This window comes from Lytechinus pictus, chromosome 14 (genome assembly GCF_037042905.1).
Source record: "Lytechinus pictus isolate F3 Inbred chromosome 14, Lp3.0, whole genome shotgun sequence".
In the NCBI taxonomy this organism is placed as follows: Eukaryota; Metazoa; Echinodermata; class Echinoidea; order Temnopleuroida; family Toxopneustidae; genus Lytechinus; species Lytechinus pictus.
The window spans coordinates 27081307-27108025 of NC_087258.1; the positions used below are offsets into that span (position 1 = coordinate 27081307).

Sequence of the window (26719 nt, forward strand, 5' to 3'; positions counted from 1 at the left end):
ATTGCCAATGCAAAGAATAACTCGACTACATTTATTTCCCCTCAAAGAATATTTACACACAAGAAAAGCTCATTTAGGACAGAAACGTACAAGCATAATCCTTTAATTTCATGCAGAAAATACAGTATTGAATCAAAATTAAAGTTCTATTAACATGCCACCTACTTTGCAAAGTTTAAACATACACTAAAATGTATGTTATCTGCAGACGATGTGTAAATTAATTTTTAGGAAATATATGTATATTCAACTTTCAACTTATGATGCATGCGACCATGTATGATTGTTGTGAATTTCGCTTAAAAGGGATCTTTTTATCAAAGCATGTTTGATGATTTCCTCTTGCAAAATGAATATTTGTTCATTTTTCTCTATCCGTTTTCAGATTGATACTCGAATCGCTTCCCAAAGCAATACAAATCAATGTTATTCAGCTAAACGAAAATAAACAAGTTTCTAACAATCATAATAATAAATGGAAACATAATTTAAAACAATTGTTTGTAAGGAATGCGATGAGCGTATCATTTCATTCGGTGGTAGACTGCTGCCCTCGTTGTGCCTAATTTTAGCACAAACCATTTCCTTTACACCATGGATAAAAAAGATCAGTGTTTGCTCAGGCATGGAAAATATGCATATATTTGGTGACGCCTGATAGAGAGGGCTTTCGAGCATCAACCATTATTGAAACAAGGAAAATCTTCAAACTTAAATAAATCTTCCGACATTCCGAGAGATGAGGGCATCATAGAATTGAACATATATTTAGTTTTAAATCATTTATCTCAAGATTAAACATTCTTTCAATCTTCTCACTCCATAATGTTCAATCATCTGTTTTCATGCATTTCTATTATAACAACCTTTTGCCTAATAATTTTGACAATATTTTTCAAACCAACAGAGATATACATAGGTATAATACGAGAAATTCAGCCAATACTCTCGCAATATGCGGTCATTATTCTTTCTCAAACAATATATTTTCATTTAGGGGTCCTATTATTTGGAATAAGCTCCCTCAAAATATTGCATACTTTACAAAGCCTCAAAAGACATTTGAAAATCCATTTCATGCTGAAAGTATAATACTTATTGTATACTGATATAGATTTAATTTTATTCATGTTATTTGTTTGTTTGTTTGTTCTGTATTTCCAGACTGCATTTGTTTTATTATGTTGTTTTGTGTTAATTTCAGGATCATTCATTTACATGTATATGTTTTTTGTCAATTTTTTGTGATCCTGCCACTATTTTTAAACGTTCTTACTTATGTTATAATGTATTTTGTTTTAGATATTCATTTTTCTTCGTTTTCTTCATTTATTTTTCATGAAGATTGTGGTAAATAAAGTTTAAATTTCAATCTAAATTGAATAATACAGCGTGACTGATATTTTGATATCATTAAGTTCATATTAAAAAACACATAATGTAACATAGTGTGAACATGATAATGAAAATGTACAAATTTTGTGTTAAGCAAAGTGATGTTATATAGTGATCTTCCTCGTAGGAGACAACATATTATACTCTACATAATATATAGCTTATCATATCTCATATAGGCTTATGATTAAATCACAACACTAATAGAAAAGTTCGCTGTGCCTAACAATTATCATTCGTCACCTGATTAGTCATTACACGATAAATAACATTTATGAAAATATGGTAATGGATATGTACATTCTATGATAACTATAAGAATATGAAGAATAAATAAACGTATATATATATATATATATATATATATATATATATATATATATATATATATATATATGTATATATATATATATATGTATATATATATATATATATATACAGTGCGTATCAAAAAAAAGTTAACACTTAGAAAAAAATCATATAAAATCATACATTTATAATATACTGAAGATTTTTCCTCATTTAAACATTTAAACGGATCCATTTAATTTAATGACGTTGTAACTGTCGAAAAATATTTCCGCTTGAGTGAGCACCATTTACTTTTGAAAAGTTAGTGAAAAATGATTCGCGCAGAACTTTGAAATAGTTATGTGAATAAAAGTAGACCTTAATCATGAAGAACACGTTGAATTTAGCTAGTAAAATTGATTTGAAGGTATCTTTTACCTTTTTAACTTGTTTCCTTGCCCAAAACACTTCGAAGAGTCAATTGCACCCCACCCCACTCCCCCACACACACAGAGGCCATCGTGACGTTATTTGCTTTACACTGAGCTGTGATTTACATGAAATGGCTTAGGCTTGATTTTCATTTTGTTAATCATTGTCAAGCTTGGAAAAAGTGTGGAGAAACAGGTATTAAATGAAAAATGAAATGTAAACCCACTTTAAATGATAAAAACTAAGTGAAAAAATGCTGGGGATGTGTGACATAAACTTTTGTTCAGATTTAGTTATGTCCTTAGATCCAGCTGGCACAAAAGGGAAAGGTTGTGCTTACTAAGTGTTGGAATTTTAATTTGGGTGGCAAAATTTTTACAAAATGCTTGAACGTATCCATTTATTACAACTGACAAAAAGTGCAATGGGAAATGTGAAATGTTTCGCAGAGTAACTTTGATTTCGCCCTTTCCCCTTGACACAGCGTGAACACGAGCATTTCTGCGAGCTTTACAAAAATAGACAATGCTCACTGAAGTGTAACATTCTGTCAAAACTTTTGAAAAGTTAGTGAAAAATGATTCGCGCAGAACTTTGAAATAGTTATGCGAATAAAAGTAGATCATGAAGAACACATGGAATTTAGCTAGTGAATTGATTTTAAGACATCTTTTACCTTATTTAACTTGCTTCCTTGCCCAAAACACTTCGAAGAGTGCCATTGCGCCCCACACACCGATGTCATCGCAACGATATTTGCGTTACACTGAGCTGTGATTTTCATTTTGTTAATCATTGTCAAGCTTTGGAAAAGTGTGGAGAAACAAGTATTAAATGAAAAATGAAATGTAAACCCACTTTAAATGATAAAAACTTAGTGAAAAAATGTTGGAAATGTCTGATATAAGCTTTTGTTTAGATTTAGTTATGTCCTACGATCCAGCTGGCACAAAAGGTTAAAGGTTATGCTTACTACGTGTTGAAATTTCAATTTTGGTGGCAAAATTGTTACAAAATGCTTGAATGTATCCGTCTTATTTCAATTGACTAAAAGTGCAAGTGCAAGTGTATGAGAAATGTGTCGCAGGGTAAGTCTGATTTCACCCTTTCCCATTGACACAGCTTGAAAACGAACATTTCTGCGCAAACAGATTTCTGCGAGCTTTACAAAAATGGACGGTGCTCATTCAAGTGTAAATTCTGTCAAAATTTTTACTTCATTGGATAGACGAGACCCAAGTCCAAGTACATATGTTAAAAAATTACCCACATGTTGTATACTTTTTTAAATTTCCAATGTATCAACTAATTCGTTTTAATGCATTGTATTTTCCTAATTATATCAGAATACCCGCCAATGTGACACAGTGTGAAAATAATAAAAAAGTGCAAAATTTTACACAGTCACTGTGTAAAGTGATTACATGTTCACATTGTGTTCTTTCATGTAAAAGAGGGAGTGAACTGTGTGTGGTCTCTCATTGACTGTGTTATAAACACATAGATTTAAAATATACGTTATCAAATATCTACTAATACTACAGAGAATGAATTGTATTTGTATAGAGAAAATTAATGTTTTGAGAGGAAAAATAATTGGTTCGCTACTTGGTAAACATAATCATTGCAGTATAAATGTATTGAATAGTTAATTAGCATGTTATCATTCAAGTGGGTCTATATTATTAGACTACACTAGCATTATTGGTCAGGAAACTGGCCAGGTATGAGTAGTTGAGGACTCGAGATGGCGCTATTGGTTTATATCTGCTTTAATAGGAGATAACAAAAGAAATACATGGTATCCTCATCTTATGCATATTGTCAAACTCAATAGAAACTTTCGTTGTGCCTATTAAACAACCTGGTATTGGACAAGAAATGATTATCCAAATTATGACTCATCTCCTGATTAAATGAAGTCATTACATGATAAAATAAACAACAATGACACATGAGAACAAAATGTATTCACACTTTAAGAAAATATGTTAAAATGGATATGTACATTACACGATAAAAAAAACACATGTTCATTATACTGTAGATAGATATGGCTATGACTCGTGGATGAAAATACATAAAAATAATATAGGCCAAGAGCACTAAAGCCCTCTGGTACGATATTATCATCAGGTCCCTCGGAGAGGACCTGAAGGCTTCGGTTCCCTGGTTATTTACCAACACTTACCAATATTGTTTTCTCAGCATTCTAGTAAATGATCCTCACCAGCAAAACATATATACAAAGAAATTATTTACATTGTAGATCCATATAGTAATAAAGGGGTCCCCACGCTGAGTGACAAACAAAACAATGAAAACCTGATCAAAATTTGACAAGGATTTTTTAAGCATTGCGTTACTTTGGTGTTATAAGATTGGTTACTGCTATCATCATTGTTGAAACTTATTTTACACACATCTATTGTGATGTCCTTTAATAAAATAAGAAAAGGGAAAGTTTGGACCACACATCATCAGCCCACCTATTCACTGGCCATTGCTTGCAGATTGCTATTTTCACAATATATCGCTAAACGAACAAATTGAATAGTTGTTTTATCAGATTTTGATGAAATTTTCAGCGTTTTGCCCATTTATACTGTACATGTATATATCATAATATATATTCAGATGTGACTGTTTTCAGGCTGGAGTATCCATTTTAAAATATTTTTTCTGATAGTTCTATCACTTGTATGCCTCACATTATGAATTAGTTTATTATTTACATGTATGTCATTGAACATTATAAAATGTATATGAATAAATGACAAGGATTTGTATTGTAAATGCTTGTTATAAATGTATGAATATTACCTGTATTATATTTTGTTTAGTTGGAAAGAAAACTGAATTTGAATTTGAATTTCGATTAAAATAATGCCACATGCACAGTTAAAAATAATATTAACAACGCTATTCACTATGTGAATTGCACAGTAGTTTTTAAACATTTTAAACAAGTGTTCAAAATCTGAAACAACACTAAATATTAAATACAAATATTTAATTATCAATGATTTAAGCATAAGTGGTTAAGATTTTGAACACATGTTTAAACTGTTTAAACAACTCCTGTGCGATTCACATAGTGAACAGCGTTGTTTAAATTATTTGTAACTGTGTGTTGAGACATTGTAGTAGGTGCATGGTTGAGATAATCTGGATTACAGTGATACCTTGATGAAATATAACTTCATCCAACAAGCAAAGGCGAGCATGTCTGGGGAGAGGGAGACCAAGTAACACCAATGCCAACCCAATGTCATATTAAGTGCTTTGAACTCAACTTTTTTCTTCAGGTTCAGACCATCAAGATCATAGAGCCTGATCACCACCTTCCTATTCTGCCAATCAACACTCGCTACATACACCCTGTCCTGCTCATCCACGGCAGCATACAGGTGGACATCCTTTGGAGCTTGTAGAGACTCACCAGCATTCCCATCCCTGTCATAGACCGTCACCACGCGAGGATCGGCGTGACATGAACTCGTGACGTACAAACCCGTCCTGGTGGTAGATGCCTGATCCGCCTTGTGATTTGTTTGAACAGTGTGTTTAAGAGTGGATCCTGTCGGGTCATAGATATATACTTGGTTGTCACCGTTAGTAATGATGATTTCATCTGATTGACTTCTGTTAACACTGAGATCATTAGTACCGTCTCTCACGTGGATTGTTGCTTTCCTGGAGCCAAGGGGGGAGTATATATAGGCTTCTTTAGTATGGTATAGCGATACGCATAAAGATCCGTCTTGTTGATAGACAAGATCCTTATATTTCCTGTCATTGGGTATGTTACTATACTGCTGCTTACCACCATTTGAATCAATGATATCAATACAATGTGCAATCCACCCATATACGATACCCACACTGTCGTGTGAGTACCGTGTCATTCCGGACATATATGACCGTAGATTTACACACTGAATGACTTTTATCTTGGGGTCTGATCCTGAGATGCTCCCGAGGTCAAGACGAGTATCATCAGCTGGGTTGAACCTCTTCCCCTTTGATTTCTTCGTAATTGCTGACGCAGAAGTGTGATCGGTAGCCTCCTTCAGCATATCATCGAGTTCCTCACAGAGCAAGATATGAGCAGATAGAGTGTCTGTCTCAAGATGACCTAGTCTGTCATTATCTACCAATGTTATTGAACTACAAATACTCTTGATCCTCTGACGATCTTTTGACTTCAAGACGTTGAGGTCGTCATCAAAACTATGCTTTAAGGCATTTATTTGGTCGGTGAGATTTCGAAGATTTTCTTCCAGCTCCTTGGCCTTGATGGTGTAAGCCTGCCTGACATCATCTAGTAGTGTCTGCACTGCAGTGTGTACCTCATGACGTTGTATTTCTATGTTTTGAATGTTCTTTTCCAGCTCTGTTTTCTTGTCAGCACATCGTTGGGCAAGGTCTTCCACCTAAGGAATGAAAGTTTGAATAGTACAAACAACGGTTTAGATCTGCAAATATTCCTTAAATGTGAAAATAACAAACTATTTAAAAAGATAACAACTGCAGAATGACACGCGATAATCAGTAAAAGAAACCCCATATTTACACAATTTCATGTCATTGCTACAATAACTTTAAAGAAAATCGTGGCTGACATTCAACAAAAATAATGGGAAGAAATGCATTATATGCAACAGTATTAACAATATTGATGATGGTACGTTACATAAGCTAATTATCAGATACAATACATTTTTGATTGATTGATAACGAGTTTATTTCATTTCAAAATTTCAACAAAATTACAAAGTAGAGCGAATTGTAATATAACGTAATTAAATGAAATGTAAACCTTCTGAAAAGCACAGCTCGTTAAAGGTTTTTTTTTACATATTGATACAAGATACAAAGTTCAAAGTCTATCTAATACACAGATCATCATATCTTTCTTGTAAAAATTACATATAAATCCTTGTAAATTGTTAGTTTTTTATCATATTCTCCCATAGCAAGTAAAATATAAACAAGGCTGAATAATATTACAAAAAAGTGAAAAGGACACACGAAAGAAAGCATTACGAGAACAGGAAATACAGGTAATAGAACGGTACAAGAACAAGGCACGGCAAAAATTATAAAAGAACAAGACATAACAAAAACTATACAAGAACTGACAAAATATAACAAAAACAATAAAACAAAGGACAAAAAAAGAGTAAAAGAAAACAAACAAAAAAAAGCTGCACGGGTAGATAGAATGAAGAGACAGAGACGGGAAATGAAGTGAAATAAAGAGAGGAAGAAGGGAGAGAGTGGGGAAAGGAGAATAAGAAAGAATAGGAAATCCTCGAAATATCCTACTGATACTAAATTTTAGGGGTTCTATGATTATTAAAGGGATTTTGTTTTATGCTATATGAATTGTAGGCTTATTTCATAAAGCTTGTGAAAGTGAGTTCCATGGTTTCATGCCAGAAGATATGACAAGTTTGTTTGGAAATAATGTCATTGTTCAAGATAAATGGAAAATTCCAGCAGATCTATCGTAGAGTAGTGATGAATATTTACATTTCTTGTAACATTTTAGTAAATTTTTAATATATTTATCAATATTATAGTATCCAAATGTTGTGATTTTTTAAATCTTTTAATTTCGTCATTATTATATTCATCATCATCACTTATTGTTTTTATTACCCTTATATTTCAAATCAACATTTCTATCTTTAATACCACTAGGTATATGGTATACAATTTGTTTTTGTTTGATGGAAGTAAAATAAACAAATTTGAATTGAATTGAATTGAATTTGAATAGGTATACTAAAGGTCACGTCCACCCCAGAAAAATTATGATTGAAGAAATAAATCAAACTAGCATCTGAAAATTTCATCAAATTGGATGTAATATGAATTGAATTGAATTGAATTTATTGGAACTTCACTGGCAATTGCCAATATTTTGTACGAAACAAGAAGTAGAAAATGATACAATACAAATATACAATGCAAGGAATATAAGCAAATAAACAAAAACAAAATAGTATTTTGTAAAAAGAAAAAAAAAAAAAAAAAAGAGAAACAACTTATATATACAGATATACACAATAAACATAGGAATCATTTGGATAGATAATTGACAATGGATATAGAGACTGATATCCAAGAAAAGATAAAGAAACATAAAGAAAGTGAGAGAGGAGAGGGAAATAAAGATGAAAGAAGTTCGAAAATGGAGAGAGCGGGAAAGAGAGGAAGAATGAGAAGAATGGCATTACATGTAAACTTATTGTGTAAAAATATTGCGAATATATTACTTTAAAGTGTTTGCCGGTTGATATTTTTGTGCTCAGAAATCCCCCCTAATAGCAATTATGTTTTGGATAAAAGAACAAAACAATTTAATCAAGGCTTCCGTATAATTAAAACAAATATGAGAAAGCTGTGACATTTTAAAATTTCGCGTATTTTTCACAAAACAGTGATATGCACAACTCAGTGACATGCAAATGAGACAGTCGATGATGTCCCTCACTATTTATTTCGTTTTTTTTTAATTGTTTTAATTATACAATATTTATAGTTTACAGATTTGACAATAAGGACCAACTTGACTGAACTATATAGTATTAAAACAATACTTATTCTACATGGCCGGGAGTTGTATGATGTATCAGTCTCCTCGTTTGCATACCGACCAGGATGTGCATAAAAAACTGTTTTGTGAAATCAACCGAAATCTAAAATGTCATAACTTTCTTATCTATATCCGATTTCGATGAAATTTTTAGTGTTATGCTTGTTGGATTTTTCTCGTTTTGTTCAAATCAACTTGATAGGTCCATGGTTGGGGGGAACTTGTCCTTAAATATTGTTTATGTTATTTACGTACAGTCATGATCACTCCTATTCCTCTCAAAGCCATTTTCAGCTCTTTTCGTTATCATTATCAATATACAATTCAGTGTTCTTCTACAGGTGAGGATTCATAGGAGCCAAACTTCAGGTGCCGCCTTGTCCCAACCCGCCCCCCCCCCATCCTTCCTCCCCCTCCTCCTCCTCCTCCCTCCCCTTCCCCTCACCGATCGAGAAGTTTATTCTCATCATATTTTTATCATCGGCATCAATATTATTATCAGTGTTAATATTCAATTTAGTGTTTTTTTTTCACACCATGATCTAGTAAATAAATAAAATTACCTTCCGTCGCAACTCTTGTTCAAAGTCAACCTGGTTCTTGATTTCATGAGCTTTATGACCAACAAGTACGCACTTGTGACAGACTTGGACCTTACAATCCTCACAAAACATATCCTTGTTCTCAAGTTTGTGGATGGAACACTTCTCGAATAAATGACCAATGCTGACCTTCCCTTCGATGACATCATCCATGGATACAATCTCATGATCTCCAAAGACTACTACAAGCTGTTGATGAGAATGCAGGCACTTATCACACATGTATAAAGTACATGTTCTGCAGAATGACACGGCGTCTTTCTGAGACTTGCAAGCGGTACATTTCTGGCACATCTCAAGGACAGCATTCATCCCTCCACGCTTGGCGTGGTAATCGTCTACGCATCCGTTGATGGAGACATTGAGGCGGAGATCATCGACACGATTGGCAGACAACTTGGTGATCTCCCTGCAGAGAGGACAGACCATGTGATCAAGGTCCTGGTGGGTTAGATCGTATTTCTTGAGGCATCGCCTACAAAATGTGTGTCCACATGAAGTCAGGATTGTTGCCTCAACAAATATATCAAGACATAATGGACATATCAGGTTCGGTGAAGAGCTTGATGCTTTCTCTGATTCACGCTTCTCAGCCATCGCTAAATCAATTTAAAACACGAGATCTAAATTCCAACGAATATAAAGCATATGTATATCAGTATTGATGCATTGAAACGTCAAGTTCGGGTTAGAACGCAGTAACTGATACAACTGGCTCCAAGCTATTGCTGCTGCGTACTACAATACGAGTTCAACTACAATAGTAAAAACACACCCAATTCGAACTTCCTATAAATAGTACCGGGTATTCCCAGTTACCTTTGAACCTAAGTGCGTTATGTATTCATTCATCGATACGTGCTTTTCACACATGATCAAGTTCAAGCACTTAAAAATGGGGAACTTATTTTTGGTTGTGTTTATATGTGTATGTTTCATGATTTTAAACTAAAAAAGTTTGAAATGGGCAATAATTCCTCCCATTACTCAGCATTAACCTATACATGCTTAAACAGAGAATACCTCAATTTATTCAATTCTTTATTCCATTTCCATTCAAAACATGACACAAAGTAATATAAATCAAATACAGTTTTACAGACGAGCAACTTCGAAAAACATAAAGCAAAAACAGTATAAAATTGAGCATAAATGGAAATGAGGGGGGTCCACCAGAAGCAAAGCTTTTAAAGTGTGGATCCCCCTTGAAAATGAAGAAAATATTGTCGACTTATTCATACATGCGTATTGTTACGATACTGCAACCAATGCCAATAAAAATTTAGTTTAAAAATTTGATTTCCTTTTATAATTTCAGGAAATAGATCAATTTTGACTTGTTTAGTGTATGCACTAAATAAGTCAAAAATAAATAATGATATTACATCTCTTGAAGTGTCAGTTCTGATTATCCAAGTTGGCTGGCAAAGGTTCCCTAAATGAATGTTCACAATGCTGGCGATGATGAAATTAATTTTGAAACACGATGAATAATAAGAGTCACTGTAACGAGTTGAAAAGTCTGTGAAGACGATGTTGATGGTGATTAACAGTCAATTTCAGCAATCCATGGGTTGATAAGCGTTCATTAAAACAGGTTGATGAACTCGATGAGAACTGAAAATTCCTCTCTCAAAGTAACTGCAAACAGTTCATTGGTGGCGTGCAAATAATTTCACAGAAGATATATGTTGTATTCCAGTTGGAAATAAACTATGCACTGACGTAGTGACGTAAAGTCTGGTGTGAAACTCTGAGTTCTGATCTCATAATTATGATGAAGAAACTGCCAAATCAATACAAAATTATATAAAACAAATATAGGTTGAAAACAAATGATTTCTGTAAACATGAAACAATTAGAAAGCTTAAGTGATTATGTGCTTCTGAGGGTCTTCACTCCATAGCAGGGTATTAAATTCATTAAAGAAAAAAAAATATGTAGTAATGATCTCAACTTAATTAAAGGTATTGTTTAACTTTGTGAGCAGCCGTTTTAAAAAATTCTTAAACCAAGATGAAACATGTGTACAAGTGCATGTATTAGAACTAATAAACCCTGAAAACAACCATTATTGAGAAAGAAAAGCTAAAACTACAAGGCAAACCCCGATTTTGTAAATAGGCGTCTACTAGACGCCTAAATAGTACACATAAGTGTATGGGATGAAATTAAGGTGGTGTTTCCGGTCACTTTAGTTTTCAATTTTTGAAGCACTTAATAATTATTTTCGAACACAATTTTTTCTGGGCTTCATTTTTGTAACATATCACAGACACAGGTGACAAGTGTGACCTTCTAGCTCAGATTTTTTTAAAGTCAAATCAATGTTAAACAATCACTTTAAAGTAAAATATAACGGACCAGTTCATAATTATGTTCTTGAAAAGCGCGAATAAACTCTAAAACGTAGCTGATTCTCGTAGAAGGTAGGTAGACTTTGTGTCCGATGATCAAGTCCATATATCCAGTGCCTTTCGATCACGGCCAATGTCTCATCACTTCGATGATGGGTTTAAAAGCTAGCCTAGGTATATACGGCTGTAAAAATAATTACAGGGCAATAATAAGCAAGGGCATCAATGATTAAAATTCCCTACGCAAATAATTTTATATATTAGTTAAAATTTCTAAAGCCTGGTCACGTATAGTATTTATACAAGCACACATGATAAAATTCAACTATACGAGTTTGAATAATTCCTTCCTTATACAGTTCAAACAAAATAGCAAATATAACTTTAAATCCAATGTCACCAAAAGTCGCTTAAATATCATGCTCATAATCAAAGCTGTTTTGAAAATAACTCATCTTCAGACCTTAACCTTCTTATACTATTTCGTTAACAAAAAAAATGGTGTACCAAATAATGTAAAGAAAATTAAATGACAATTTGTTACAAAATACAGACTGTCAGCCATTAAAAGTTTAATCTAAAATGGCCGATTGATTTTCGAAAAGTAACTAACCATCCCTCTAAATTTGTCGATTTGTCGATTATCTAAACGTAATTCCCTAAAACATTCCTTTTGAATGTAAAGCAAGAAAAATACAGTGTACGTCCTTTTCAAAATACAATAATATAAAGATGAATTCCTTCAGTCCAAAATGAATAAATAATACAAAGTTATGATATTCCAGGGTTGATTTAAAACATTGTAACAACATTCGGTTACAAACTTACAGTTATTTCTGGTTATCGGAGATCCCGTTGCCTGTCGCATCGGCCAGGCGCGTAGCCAGGGGGGGGGGGAGCGGTGGGGGCGGTCGCCCCCCCCCAAAAAAAAAAAAACGTCCCCAAAAAGCAAAAAAAAGAAGGGGAAAAAGAGAGGAGAAAAGGAAAAGCGAGGGGAGGGAAGGGAAGAAATGTAGCTTTGTGTGTTTTTCTTTTTATTCTTCCTTTTTTTTCTCAAAAACGAAACTCCTTCATTCTTGCTCTAAATTTAGTTGTATGAATTTTGCTTCCGCGCTACGCGCGGTTAAATGACAATATTGCAGTTCTCCTTTGTTTCCCTCACCCTTTCTCTAACCCTGTTTTTCCACCTCAGCTATATGTGTTTCTTGTCAGTTAAAATTCAAATGTATACATTAGGGCATGGAATTAGAGAAAGGTTAGGCCGAAGTATATCTTTTTGAAGTTGTATTTTTTTTTTCAAATTGATCGCGCAACTTCTGGTCGGGTCGGCTCCGGGAGGGTAAAATCTTTATATCAATATCTGCCGTCACCTCCATATAGGCAATACTTTTCAGCTCATTACTAAACAACAATAATTTGGGGGCAAACGGGTTCCTAATTTAAAAGGGGAAGGTATAAAATTCGTCGTAATAAATAACAAAAAAATACAATATTTGTTATCAAATGATATTAAACTTCATGTCATTTCCCTGCACATTAATTTCCTGTCCTGTTTTGCGCCCTCAGTTTGAAATTGTGAATGACACTTAAGTTTCTTTATCATTTTAAATGAAGCGCATCAGGATAAGTCAAAGAAATTATACATCATCCTGTTTTATATAATTTCATTAAATCAAAGAAGTTTCAACTTTTTGCGCACTATTTTCCTTCTAATGAAGTTCAATAATCTTAGAATATTAATTTAATTAGAGCCGATGGGGGTATTAGAGATATCTGCATTTGATGAAACGTCCGCCCTTTGAAATTTTCAGAGTTTTATTGCTCTGCGCGGGGAGGAAGAGTTAAGATATGCACTGTGGCGGTCTGTCACTAAATTATTTGTAATAAAATCTGATCTTTCAAAGATAAGTATTCAATATAACTTAGAGCATACCCTTTTCTCGGGTCCCTTTTCTTTGCAAAAAAAAATGATAGAACGCTTTAAGTTCCGCGCTTCGCGCAGGGTTAGTATTATTTTAATTTCCTCCATTCTATCCCTTTTTTGTGCGTTCACAATCACTTTTGAAAACAAGGTTCAAAATCACAATACAGTCAACTGAATAGGAGCTGATATGGGTATTAGAAAAAAGAGAGACGGCTCCTTTTCATTTTAATTTATGAAACACCGAAAGCTTCGCGCTTCGCAAGGGAGGGGGAAACTCCCCCTCCCTGCACCCACCCCCTAGGGAGCGCGCTTCGCGCGCTCTGTAAGTGTTGGCACGCTTCGCGTGCATTTACCGCCCCCTCCAAAATGAAATCCTGGCTACGCGGTTGTCGCGTCCTGAAAGGATCACGTCAACCGCCGACAATCTGCCCATTCGAGCTCCAAATAACAGCAAGAAGGTTGGCTAGAAATAATTGGGAAAATATACGCTAACACGCACATCCAGTTTCCCTCTCATAAGCAGTCAGACCCCTTTCCCTTGGGTTGGCAAAACAGGACTTTCTCCAAAAGCGGCGAGAATTGCTTCTGCCTACATTCGCTTCTCTCCTTTCCACCACACATAGAATCGCGCAACCAATAACAAATCTGACAAATCACGTACCCGTCATAAAACCACATGACCACTTCTCGTTCGTTCACACTCCATTGCCCTCACATAGCAATGAAGAAAAGAAAAATTCGATTGAGTCGAATTACAAGAAATTCGCGCGAAAACAGTAACAAAACTGATTAACGGCGGAGCTCTTATAAAAGAACAAATATGCATTCGAAAACTTGCCTGGTAATTAAGGAGAAATCAAAAAGCTCTGGGTAAAGCAGTAAATACTTTAGTAAGGGGAGAACAAAAACTTCAGTGCATTTTATATTGACACTCAGTAAAATTAATTTATTAGACTTAAATTAATTTGTAGACAAAATAGCTAATCCTATGAATATCCTTTAAGAGGAAATAACTAAATAAATGAATGTAATTGCTCTTCTACAATTCTTATATATACAATTATATATATATATATATATATATATATATATATATATATATATATATATATATATATATATATATATATATATATATATATATATATATATATATATACATTCATACAATTCTTATATATAACAACCGAAGGTTAAGTTTTTGAAATGATATCACAACTTAAAAAGTGTAGACCCAGTTCATGAAACTTGGTCATGAGGTTAATCAACTCTTACTGAACATCCTGCCCGAGTCAGGTACATGACCAAGGCCTAAGGTCCATTTCCATTTATTAATCGGGATAGAACCCCGGACTTTCACGTATCTAACAGGCGCCGTTGACCACTCGGCCACTATGAATTGCATGTGAAAAGTTAGTGGTTGTTGTGTGCCTTCTTTTATTCGAGTTGCGCAGATACGCCTTTACAAGGACAAAGTAAACCTTTACATACAATGAGTAATTTTTTAAGTACTATTGCAAGTGTGGTTTTTTTTTTCATCTGAATCTCTATTGCCTTACAGCTCGAACTGGCATTAACGTTTTGTACTAACGCTTTTGAGATGGAAGCGAAAAGACGATCGTTCTGATTAACAAAAACATTATGTTGACCATATTTCAGAGAAAGCGAAAAAAATCTTAATCCTAATAGAGACGTGGCAATTTGAATAAGGTACCATGAATATAAGCCCACGTCCGTCCGTATGCGAAGGTCAATTCAATTTTGTTTGCTTTACGATGCAAAAATAAACGAACACCAATCCCTTGGTTACCGCGACCCGATTGGATAAAAGTTTTCACTCTGCGATGTCATTGTGACGTCACGTCAGTAATTTCCATTTCATTGAATTCACGGGTTGTGGTGGCGCACCGCTGCAATTATCGTGCTTGACATCTTCAATCGTACAGTCAAACTATTATTTCCTTCCTGTTTTATCTTTCTTACAGTGGCGTTAATCCGACCCAAGCAGTGGGGATGATAGCAATATATTGAGATCAAAATTCCAAAATGGGAGGGCACCCCACATCAAGGACTATTATAGTCTTGTTACCATCTATTACATGTACATTTGGTGGTGACAGTAAAGGCCTATCACGATTTTTTTTTCAAAGCCGTTTTAATATTTTTAATTGCTGCATAAATGACTGAAGATGGGCTACCCATGCATATTGATATTTGAGCGAGAGAAGCGAACATGCAAATTTTCATTAGTTCGAAAATTGGGTGATGGCCAACACCAGTTTCTACTTAAACCAACTCGATAAAATGAGAAGTTAACACTCGAAATGTATTCAATCAACACTCATTTACACAGCATAGCCTAGAGGTGAGATGAGAATGAAGAAGACGTCATCGTACTTTTCAGGAAAAAATGCCTTAAACGTATAGGAATGAAAGGCTTATCGCGGGAACGACCGCCCAAGAAAACTTCCTTTTTTAGATTGCAAAGTTTGAAGAATCCATCATTAAAGAGAAATTCCAGTAGTTGCAGTAAACACTGATTTCATGAGAAAGTCTGTAAAACAAGGCTTAATTGTCAGTATATCATCGAGGATCTAGATCTGGTACAGTTACATAAACTTAACTTTGTGAAATCTTGAGATCTACGCTGAAAAATGTTCAGACTGAAGAACCCAAACACAGATAAGCGCACGTGGGACAGTGTATAATTATTGCTTCGAATGTCGGGCCCGACGCTCTACCCGAATCATGTGCTTATTTGCTGATTTCTCAGCAATTACACAATTTCTTCCAGAATAATTTGGCACATACGTTTTATTTATACAAACAGACACTTTGGTGGTCATTTCATTGGATTCTGTACGAAGTCATTCTGATATCGTTACTAAAACTAGCAAAGCCATTAAAGGTAGTATTATTGTTTCTGTCATCTGGGGTTCAGTTTCTTCTCTCCCCCCCCCCCACCCCCTTCTCACGCTCTCTCTCCCCCTCTCTCTCAGTCTCTCTCTCTCTCTCTCTCTTTCTTCTTCTCTCTATTTTCTCCCTTTATTTCTCTCCCTGGTATAGGTATGTTTATTTAAGCATCAATTTATCATTGCCTGTCTTTATTTCTGGATATAATTGCAATGTGTCATTATTTATCTCAACCATTCTTCTAAATGAATAAAATAGCTTACTTTTATTTGACTTTTAATTCATTGTAAATTCATTTAGAAGTCACACAGAAAACTTACATATCAAAAGAGCCTGGTATCTCCTTGTTATCAAGCATCTTTTCGTTTTTGTCTTTTTAAATTTAATACTACACCTCATTAATGCTTTAATATTCATAAACATAATAACATACCATGTAATGCCTCGTCTCAGATGCGTCGCGCAATGGGTTAAATTCTTGTGCCCATGGTAAGGTTACATGTTCGAATCGGCATGAACATTTTCTCTTGAGGAAAGACGAAAAAAACTACGTTAAGCCTGATTTAATATATCTGATATCGGTATATCTGATATCCTTGGGGAAAAAAAAAATAAAGTAATGTAGGAAAAAACAAATTTTTGATTGGCATTACAAAATCTATTGTTGTTCTGCTGGTGCAGACAGTTCCTAAATAGTAAACCCAAGAAATCAGAAACTGGTGGTTCAGTTGTTAATCTGGAAATATGACTTTGGTCCGATTTTTCAGGTTATTTTCAGACTGAAACCAATAGTTTTAGCATTGTGAATTATACATACAGAGCCTGAGACCGAGGAGATGAGATTCAATAATGTTCTGTGTAGTCTGCCAGCACAGACCCAAATTTGACACTTTAACAAATAATAAGAGGATAGATTCCATAACCGACGTGTTTGTGTGGAAAAAAAAACGGCCACATTTTGAGCATGGACCGTATAACATCCATAGTATGAATTTGGAGGTCCATGGTATGTGTGAATCTAACCTCACTACTTCAGACACTGAATTATGCACAATGCAAAAATCAAAGGGGTGTCTGGTCTTATTTGACACAAAGATGATGTGGGAGAGGGTGTGTGTGGGTGTGTGTGTGTGGGGGGGGAGGGTGTGTGTGTGTGTGTGTGTGTGTGTGTGTTTGGGTGTTTCAATCAAATATGGTTATTTACCTCTAGGACCGACCTTTATCGTCACCATCCTAAAGACGTGACCATGGCTCGAGTGTTTGAAGTCTAGTCTTCATCCTAGACATGGTAAAATTTGTTATAGTATCAAATTTGACTAGTCTGTACTTTCAGACTGTTTGATGTTAGATTTGATATGATGGCACCCTTCAATCTCTTGAGATGAGATAAATTAATGTACGGAGAGGGATTTCTGTCCAACATACCACCATACATGTACCACCATACTCGCCAGCCACCTTTCATCTTTATAAAACCCATACAACTTCAATCCATTGATTAGTGACCCGTTAGTCAATAACCATTATATCATATCACTGATACACAGTAATTTCAAGATAATTTTCGTCACGCCAGGGGGATGACACGACCTTCTCACATTTTGCCCTCAGTTTGCTGTACAAGATTCAATTTCCGAGGGGTAGTGGCTGGCGCCCTCTCCTGGTTCCCCGGCTACGTCCTCCCTTTATTAGCGCTAGTAAAATTCAAATAATATTTGAATTTTACTAGCGCTAATTAAGTGATGACTTTAATATGGAGTTTTTAGCACCACGACGCAGAAAGCTTTAAAGAACATAGAAAATATATTATCAAATGCCATTCATGACAAAGATCAACCAAGAAGTCTTTATCGAAAATAGGTGAATCAAAACAGTAGTTTCGTCTCGGACTCTTGGACAAACGACATGTTGTTGTTTATTTGTCAGCTCAGCCGAAACTTAGAACGAACTGCTGTTCCGGTTCACTAATCTTCGACAAAGACCTCTAAGCTGTTCATTGTCATTTGAAGGGTATTTTCAATACATTTACTATGTTCTTGAATTTGTTCTGCGTCGTGGTACTAAAACTGCCTATTGAGTTTAATTTAACGCACTCTACACGCAATAGTTCTCAGTAATACCAATCTAACCAAGGCGATCAGTTGCATCTTGAACTTTACACTTGCTTATAGTTGTAGTATGCTTTATATCGGTTTTCATGTTTGAACCATTAATCATCCAAAGATTTATATTTCAAACAAGGAATATATTATTTTCTATTGTTTAAAGTACTTAGCGCACCCACGGATACCATTATGGGTGTCTTTCATGTGAAACAAATTATACAGTTTCAGTATAGTGACACAAGATGGCGCAAGACACCTAACCGCGAGGCAAACATTAAGGGGCACACATGAGTATTACAGACCCCCATTCACCCACGTGTTATATCATAGCTCATCAAAAAATCATTAAAAATTAATCCCTCGATAGATTTTGCTTTAATCCACTGACATAAGTCACAATTAACAGTACATTACGACTGGATATGTTAATTAGGTACTTGCCCAGCTCAATCAAAAGTTAAATGGCCTGAAATAAGACTAACCATAATTTCGGCCAGTTCATTGCCAGAAAAACCAGAACTGCATTGTGGGTAATAATAATTAAAATGAAATATAAAAATGCAGTCTAGCCTCCCCAAACGCCTTAATTATGAAAGAGTATGAACACAGCATTACCTCTATCGTTTTTCTTTTGATATACAAACATTTGATCTATTTTTAATGAATTATTTTAATAAATAAAGTCATGTGGTCTTTACTTACGCCTGTCCGGTATGGTTTGCGCGCAGATGAATTACACTCGTGTGCCCTAAGCTGTCAAAGCTATCGAAGATTTCGATTAAGTCTGCTCAATGTGAGAGCGAAATACCGCCACCATTCGAAAACAAAAACTTAGCAATGTGTGATACGTACGGAAACCTCTGAGTGCCATCTATGAAGAGATATCTCATCTTGCCATATCGGCTTGATACCCTTTTCATGTCGACATGTTAACTTTGTAAGTTGACACAGTGACATATTAGTATATTGCCAAGTCGACTTCAAAAGAATTATCATGTCGTCATGGCAACATAATCATCTTACAAAGTGGGCATAATAAGACACTTTATCGGCATGACACTTTCTACAGTGCGTCCCCCCAAAAAACTATATACTTTTGAAATGGCAGCCAGATAAGAAATGTAGCATTTTTGGGGAAAAGACTATGTAGCATTTTTGGGGAAAAGACTATGTATAGAAAGCCAATAAAGTCAACTTTCAAATGACCCCAAAAAGTTGGAAAACTATTCATGCTTGAGCGAGCACTGCCCACTGAAACAAAGGGTATAAAAATAAGAGTGGGCCGGAATTAGCTTTCCAATTTATTTCAGGTTCTTTTGTTTGGTACTTGCAAAGTTGAGGGTTAATTGGTGAATTAATGTTCAGTTGTGATCAGTTTGTTGTTTGTGAAATTTTCATGCGTTATTGAATAAAAACTTAATGCATGAGTGATCATGAATTGTAATTTTTAGTGCAGCATTTTGACTTGATCCTGTGGATCTCAGCAATGTGTTCATGAGAATCAGGAGAATAGGGGGTAAGATAGGACTTGAGTAGGTGAAGTATACGTTGATGAGATAAAGGTCAACAGAACATTTAGCAGCCCCTCCCTCCATCTCTACCCCCCCCCCCTTCTCTCCTCCTGAGAGACTAAGCTCAGCTAGGCTGGGCAGGAATTAGCCTTACAGTTTTTTGAGTGGTTAGTCCTTTGGAACTTGCAAAGCTAAGGGTGTTAAGCTAAATTAATAAGTGAGATAAGTTTTGGTTTCTTAGGCAAATTTCATGAGTTACTAAATTGAAATTTAATGCATGAGTGAACAGGAATTGTAATTTTAGTGTAGCATATTCATCTCGTGGACCTCAGAAGTGTGTTCGTGGGAGTCAGAGTAATGTGATCGTATCTGTTACAAGCAAGAGGGCGAGATATGCTAAGACTTGGTTAAAAGGGCATTCCTCTTCTTTTTGTCCTTTTACAAATTAAATATCATATGTACCCTCCCCCCTCCACCTCCATTACCCAGCCCCCCCCCCCCCCTCTCTCTCTCTCTCTCTCCTTCTCACGGTCTCATTTCCTGGATTGTAGCCTATACAAAACTTTACTGCCAAGTAACCGGTGGCTGATGGTCGGTTGTTTTATTGAATGATTACCAAGACATTTACTGATTATGATGATTAATGAAATAATTTCAATGACAAAAACTGAATGTTTGATTAATCACATTGCACATTGAATGAGTTGATTTACTGATAAATTCTTGATTGAATGATTGATAGGAAAAATTTGATGCCCCAATTCAGAATTTATCATTAAGTCAATATTCTGCTCTGGACTTCACGCGTACATGACATCAGTCTCTCAACAGGAGGGGAGGGTGGGAAATAGGGAGGGGGCGGGGCAGAATGTTCTGTTGACCCTTATTCCATCAACCTACTTCTCCCACTTAAGCCCGATCCCCCCCCCCCTATTCTCCAGACTCCCATGAACACATTGCTGAGATCCACATGATAAAGTTGAAATGCTGCCCAAAAAGAGATCCAAATGATAAAGTTAAAATACTGCCCAAAAAGTGTGATTTGTGTTCACTCATGCATTAAAGTTCAATTTAATAATTTATGAAATCTGCTTAAACAACCAAAACTGGTCACGGTTGATCATTAATTTATCACAACGCCCTAAACTTTGCAAGTTCCAAAGGATTTGCCTCTCAAAAACTGACGTAAATTGGAAGGCTAATTCCAGCCCACCCTAATTTTCATACCCTTTGTTTCAGTGGGCAGTGCTCGCTCAAGCTTAAATAGTTTTCCAACTTTTTGGTGTCATTTAAAAGTTGACTTAATTGGCTTCCATATTATGTAAGTGTTTTTCCCGAAAGTGCTATATTTTTTATTTGGCAGCCATTTTAAAAGTGTATAGTTTTTTTGGGGGGACGCACTGTAGAACTTGACTTAACGGGATATCTTATGTCGCCATGTCAACGACTTGTCAACATACCCTACGTCACCATGTAGACTTAAAAAGTTAATAATTTGACATAATAAGGCTGTTACTTGGCAAGATGCAATATATTTCCAACTCATCTGGTAGATGGTACTTTAAATCGTCCCATAATAATTTTTCAAGCGGATGATATTAATATGGAGCGGGCCGGACCTTAACAAAGGTGTTGAGTGCATCATGCTTGATTTTAAATTTCGATATATTTTGGAAATCCTTACCACAAGTCGAGGTTAGCATAATGAGCTAGATCATTTTTTTTTCCTTTTCCCTTAAGCAGGAGTAAATGGACAATCGCACACATGTAGAAACTGTAGTAGAAACTGGCCCTTTTGGAAAGCTTGAAAAAAACATTAAGGGAAGGCAAAGGTGAATTTAGAAAACAATACAATTTGTGCTGTCATAAAATCAGATCAATCTATATACAAATCTACTTCAAATTGATACCCTCAACTTATTCTTCTTTCTTGGTCTTTTATTTTCATCTCTATCCTCTTCCTTTCCTTCCACCTTCTGTCCTTCTTTCTTTCCAGCTCTCTTCATTATTTATCTTTTGTCTTCTTCCTCTTCTTTCTGTTTCTCTGCTCTTTCCCATTTCTTCATCTTATTCTATCCTTTCCATTCCTTCTCCTTTTCATTCATGAGATTTCTCCCTCTCTGTCCTCCTGTTTAATGGTAGGCAAATTTTACTCATGGTCAAAAGCTGTTTAATGGCGTTGGATTTCAACTGGATCGTTTATTATTTATGATAGAAATTAACGCAAAACTCTGTACATAATCTAACAATTTACTTTTAAAAAAGAAACCAAAATGAATCCGTTAATACTGCGGGCACATTTCATGAAGACCGTCTCCTAGTTGGAATACATTCAGATCGTTTGTAACATGCATCATCATAACGATTCATGATGTTGGGTAAATATAACTACAAATAACAAAAATGTAATTGTTTCTGATTAATTTACTTTAAGCCCCTTTTTACCCATTAATACCCAAAATCATTCTAAAAATGAAATATTTGTACATGACACAAACTAATGACATATATACATATTAACGTTAAAAGACTAAATTGCCAATGCAAAGAATAACTCGACTACAATTATTTCCCCTCCAAAAATATTTACACACAAGAAAAGCTCATTTAGGACAGATAATTCAAGCATAATCCTTTAATTTCATGCAGGAAATAAAGTGTGTGGAGTCAAAATGAGAGTTGTATCAAAATGCAACTTACTTTGCAAAATTTAAACGTACTCTAAAAGAGCGCTTCTCAACCTTTTTTTTTACTCGAGGACCATTTTGACTCTCACATTTTTTTTGAGGCCCACCTACCAAAATTTTAAGAAAGCGATATGACTACTTGTCTCGACTCAAAGTTAGACAATGATTATAATGGGCATATTAGTGCCTATAACTTTAGGTAGCCCGGCCTTTGAGACCCTCCTCCAAACGTATACAACCATGACAACATAAAAAGGTCAAGTCCAGCCCAGCGAAATTTGAATAAAAAGAGAAAAATCAAACTCGCATAACACTGAAAATTTCATCAAAATCGAATGTAAAATAATAATAATATAGGGTATTTATATTGCGCACATATCCACCTTGTTAGGTGCTCAAGGCGCTCCTATATTACCCGGCTAAGCTAGGCGTTCATAGCGCACACAGCTTTTTAAGGAATTACTTCCTACCGGTACCCATTTACCTCACCTGGGTTGAGTGCAGCACACTGTGGATCAGTTATGACATTTTAAAGTTTCGCTTATTTTTCACAAAACAGTGATATGCACAACTCAGTTCCATGCAAATGAGTAAGTCGATGATATCCATCACTCACTATTTCTTTTGTTTTTTATTGTTTGAATTATACAATATTTTATTTTTTTTACAGATATGACCATATTAGGGACCGACTTGACTGAATCATATAGTATTAAGCAATGCTAATATCACATGTTCAGGGAGGAATTGATCACTGTTTCACTTGACATAGAGGAGAAAATTAGAATATTTCCTATTTCATATAATAAAATACAAAAGAAATAGTGAGTGGATGACGCCATCAGTCTCCTCATTTGCATACCAACCACGATGTGCATATAACTGTTTTGTGAAATTAAGCGAAAATTTAAAATGTCATAACTTTCTTATTTTACATCCGATTTTGATGAAGTTTCCAGTGTTATGCTTATTGGATTTTTCTCTTTTTAATCAAATACATGCATCGTTGGGGTGGACTTGTCCTTTAATAACAAGAACGCTGAATACCTTCAACATTCGACACACATTGCTTATGATTTTGTACCACTGCCATGACTGCCAGTCATGATGAATCCAAATTTAATGTATTCAGGGTCATATTTTCTTACAGGTACATTCAGAGACTTTTCAGTTTGTTTCAACCCTGGCCCTCTTTAAATGGCTTTAAAAAAGGTCAACTTTGATGAAAGTATGTTTTCGTGAAATTTCAACCCAAAGCCCTGAAGCACGTTTGAAACAAACAGTTCAAGAACTAACTGCATTCGCAAAGGTCCAGTAAATGGGCGACACTTAACTAAATTCTACACAATTATGCATACATGATAAGGTTCACATCAAAGTTAGATCGAAACCATCATAATCTGTATGCACATTGCAACATGCATGAAGCATGCTTTAGCTTTGTTTGACCCACGACCGACCGATCAAACATAACATATTTGGGCTGTCGGACAGGCCCAGGTCTGTGAAACATACCGTAGTTTTTCATCCATTTTTTCTTTCTTCTTCTGGAGCTTCTCGCGGCCCACTTGGGAGAGCTTCGCGGCCCACCAGTGCCAGTGAGCCGCGGCCCACCGTTTGTGAAGCGCTGCTCTAAAATCTATGTCATCTGCAGAAAAGGTGTAAATTAATTCCTAGGAAATATATGCATTATCAACTTTTAATGGTGCATGCGACCATGAATGAATGTTATGAATTATTTCGCTTAAAAGGGATCTTTTATCAAAGCATGTATGATTTTAATTTTCCTCTTCCAAAGTAAATATTTCTTAATTTTCTCGATCCGTTTTCAGATGAATACTCGAATCCCTTCCCAAAGCAATACAAACCAATGATATTCAGCTAAGCGGGAAAAACGTATTTTACAATAATATTTTCTTAACTATTTTCTATTTTCTTAAACTTTGTCTGACTATTGGCGTTTACTGGTAGGCCAATTTTACTCATGGTCAAAATCTGTTTAATGGCGTTGGATTTCGACTGGATCTTTTTTTAAATTCATTTCTGATAGAAATTGACGCAAAACCCTGTACATATTCCTACAATTTATGCAAAAAAGAAAAAGAAAAAAACTGCGGGTACAATTTTCCCTTTTTTCACGAAGCGATTCATGATATCAGGTAAAAAATATAACTACAAATATAACAAAAATATATATATTTCTGATTGATTTACTATAAGCCCCTCTGTACCCACAAAACAAAATCATTCTAAAAATGAAAGATTGTGGAAAGTAAAGTTTCAATTTCAATTTCAATTTAAAGTGAATAATACAGCGTGACTGAAATTTTTATATCATCATATTCATATTGAAAAAAAAAACATAATGTGACGCAGTGTGAACATGGTGATGAAAATGTACAAATTTTATGTTAAGCAAAGTGATTTTATACCACTGTGATCTTCCTCATAGAAGACAACATAATATACTCTGCACAATATATAGCTTATCATATCTCATATAGGCCTGTGATTAAATTACAAAACTAATAGAAAAGTTCGCTGTGCCGAACAATTATGGCTCATAATTTTATATACAGCTTATCATATCTCATATAGGCTTATGATCAAATTCCAAAACTAATAGAAAGGTTCGCTGTGCCTAACAATTATGAATCATCAACTGATTAGTCATTACATGATAAATAACATTTTTTTAAATATGTTAATGGATATGTACATTCCACGATAACTATTAGAATATAAAAAAATATATATGTATATATATATACATATATATAATGTATCAACTAATTCGGTAAAATTCATTGTATTTTCCTCATTTTATCAGAATACCACACCCAATGTAACACAGTGTGAACATAACAAAGAAAATTTTCAAATTTTACACAGTCACTGTGTTATTTTGGAGCATATTTACAAAGTGATTACATGTTTACATTGCGTTCTTTCATGTTAGTAGGAGATAATAGAGTATACTTTATATACATAATATCCATGGGATCCTCATCCTATGCATGTGATCAAATTCAATAGAAACTTTCGTTGTGCCTAATAACCTGGAATTGGAGAAGAAACTATCATGGAAATTATGACCCATCACCTGATTAAATGAAGACATTACATGATAAAATAAACAAAGACACATGGGAGCAAAATGTATCCACACTTTAAGAAAATATGTTGATGGATATGTATATTACACCGATAACTATTAGAATATTAAAAAAAAAAAACATGTGCATTATACTGTAGTCAGATATGATTCGGGGATGGCGCACATACATGAACATAATATAGACCTAGAGCGCTATAGAGCCCTTTGGTACGACATTATCATCAGGTCCCTCGGAGAGGACCTTAAGCCGTCGGTTCCCTGGTTGTTTACCAACAACCAACCAATCATGTTTTCTTAGCATTCCAGTAAATAATCCTCACCAACATACTCTATATACACAAAGAAATTATTTACATTGTAGATCCATACAGTATTAAAGGGGTCATCAGGCTAAGGGTGACAAACAAAACAATGAAAACCTGATCAAAATTTGACAAGGATTTTTTTAGCATTGCGTTACTTTGGTGAAATTATGATTACTGCTGTTATCATTGTTGAAACCTATTTTACACACATGCATTGTGATTTCATTTAATAAAATAAGAAAAGGGAAAGTTGGGACCACACATCATCAGCCCACCTATCACTGGTCATTGCTTGCAGATAGCTATTTTCACAATATATCGCTAAACTAACAAATTGAATAGTTGTTTTATCAGATTTTGATGAAATTTTCAGCGTTTTGCCCATTTATACTACACATGTATGTATCATAATATATATTCAGATGTAACTGTTTTTAGGCTGGTGTACACATTTTAAAATGTTTTTTTTTT

General features: G+C 34.8%; 1 protein-coding gene across 1 annotated transcript; it reads right to left on the bottom strand.

The window, feature by feature from the left end:
• Window positions 1–4800: 4800 nt before the first annotated feature.
• On the bottom strand, window positions 4801–10011 carry LOC129275613 (E3 ubiquitin-protein ligase TRIM45-like). Its single transcript, XM_054912128.2, has 2 exons — window positions 9289–10011; window positions 4801–6554 (listed from the first exon to the last, which is right to left on the bottom strand). The coding sequence occupies exons 1-2, from the start codon at window positions 9922–9924 to the stop codon at window positions 5292–5294; spliced, it is 1899 nt and encodes a 632-aa protein (XP_054768103.2). The 5' UTR covers window positions 9925–10011; the 3' UTR covers window positions 4801–5291.
• Between the last annotated feature and the right edge of the window lie 16708 nt (window positions 10012–26719).

Excerpts from the sequence above, each read along its gene's own strand:
- LOC129275613 (XM_054912128.2), bottom strand. The coding sequence starts at position 9,924 with ATGGCTGAGAAGCGTGAATCAGAGAAAGCATCAAGCTCTTCACCGAAC. Across the intron at positions 6,555-9,288 it reads AACAAGAGTTGCGACGGAAG|GTGGAAGACCTTGCCCAACG; the intron begins GTAATTTTATTT and ends TTCATTCCTTAG.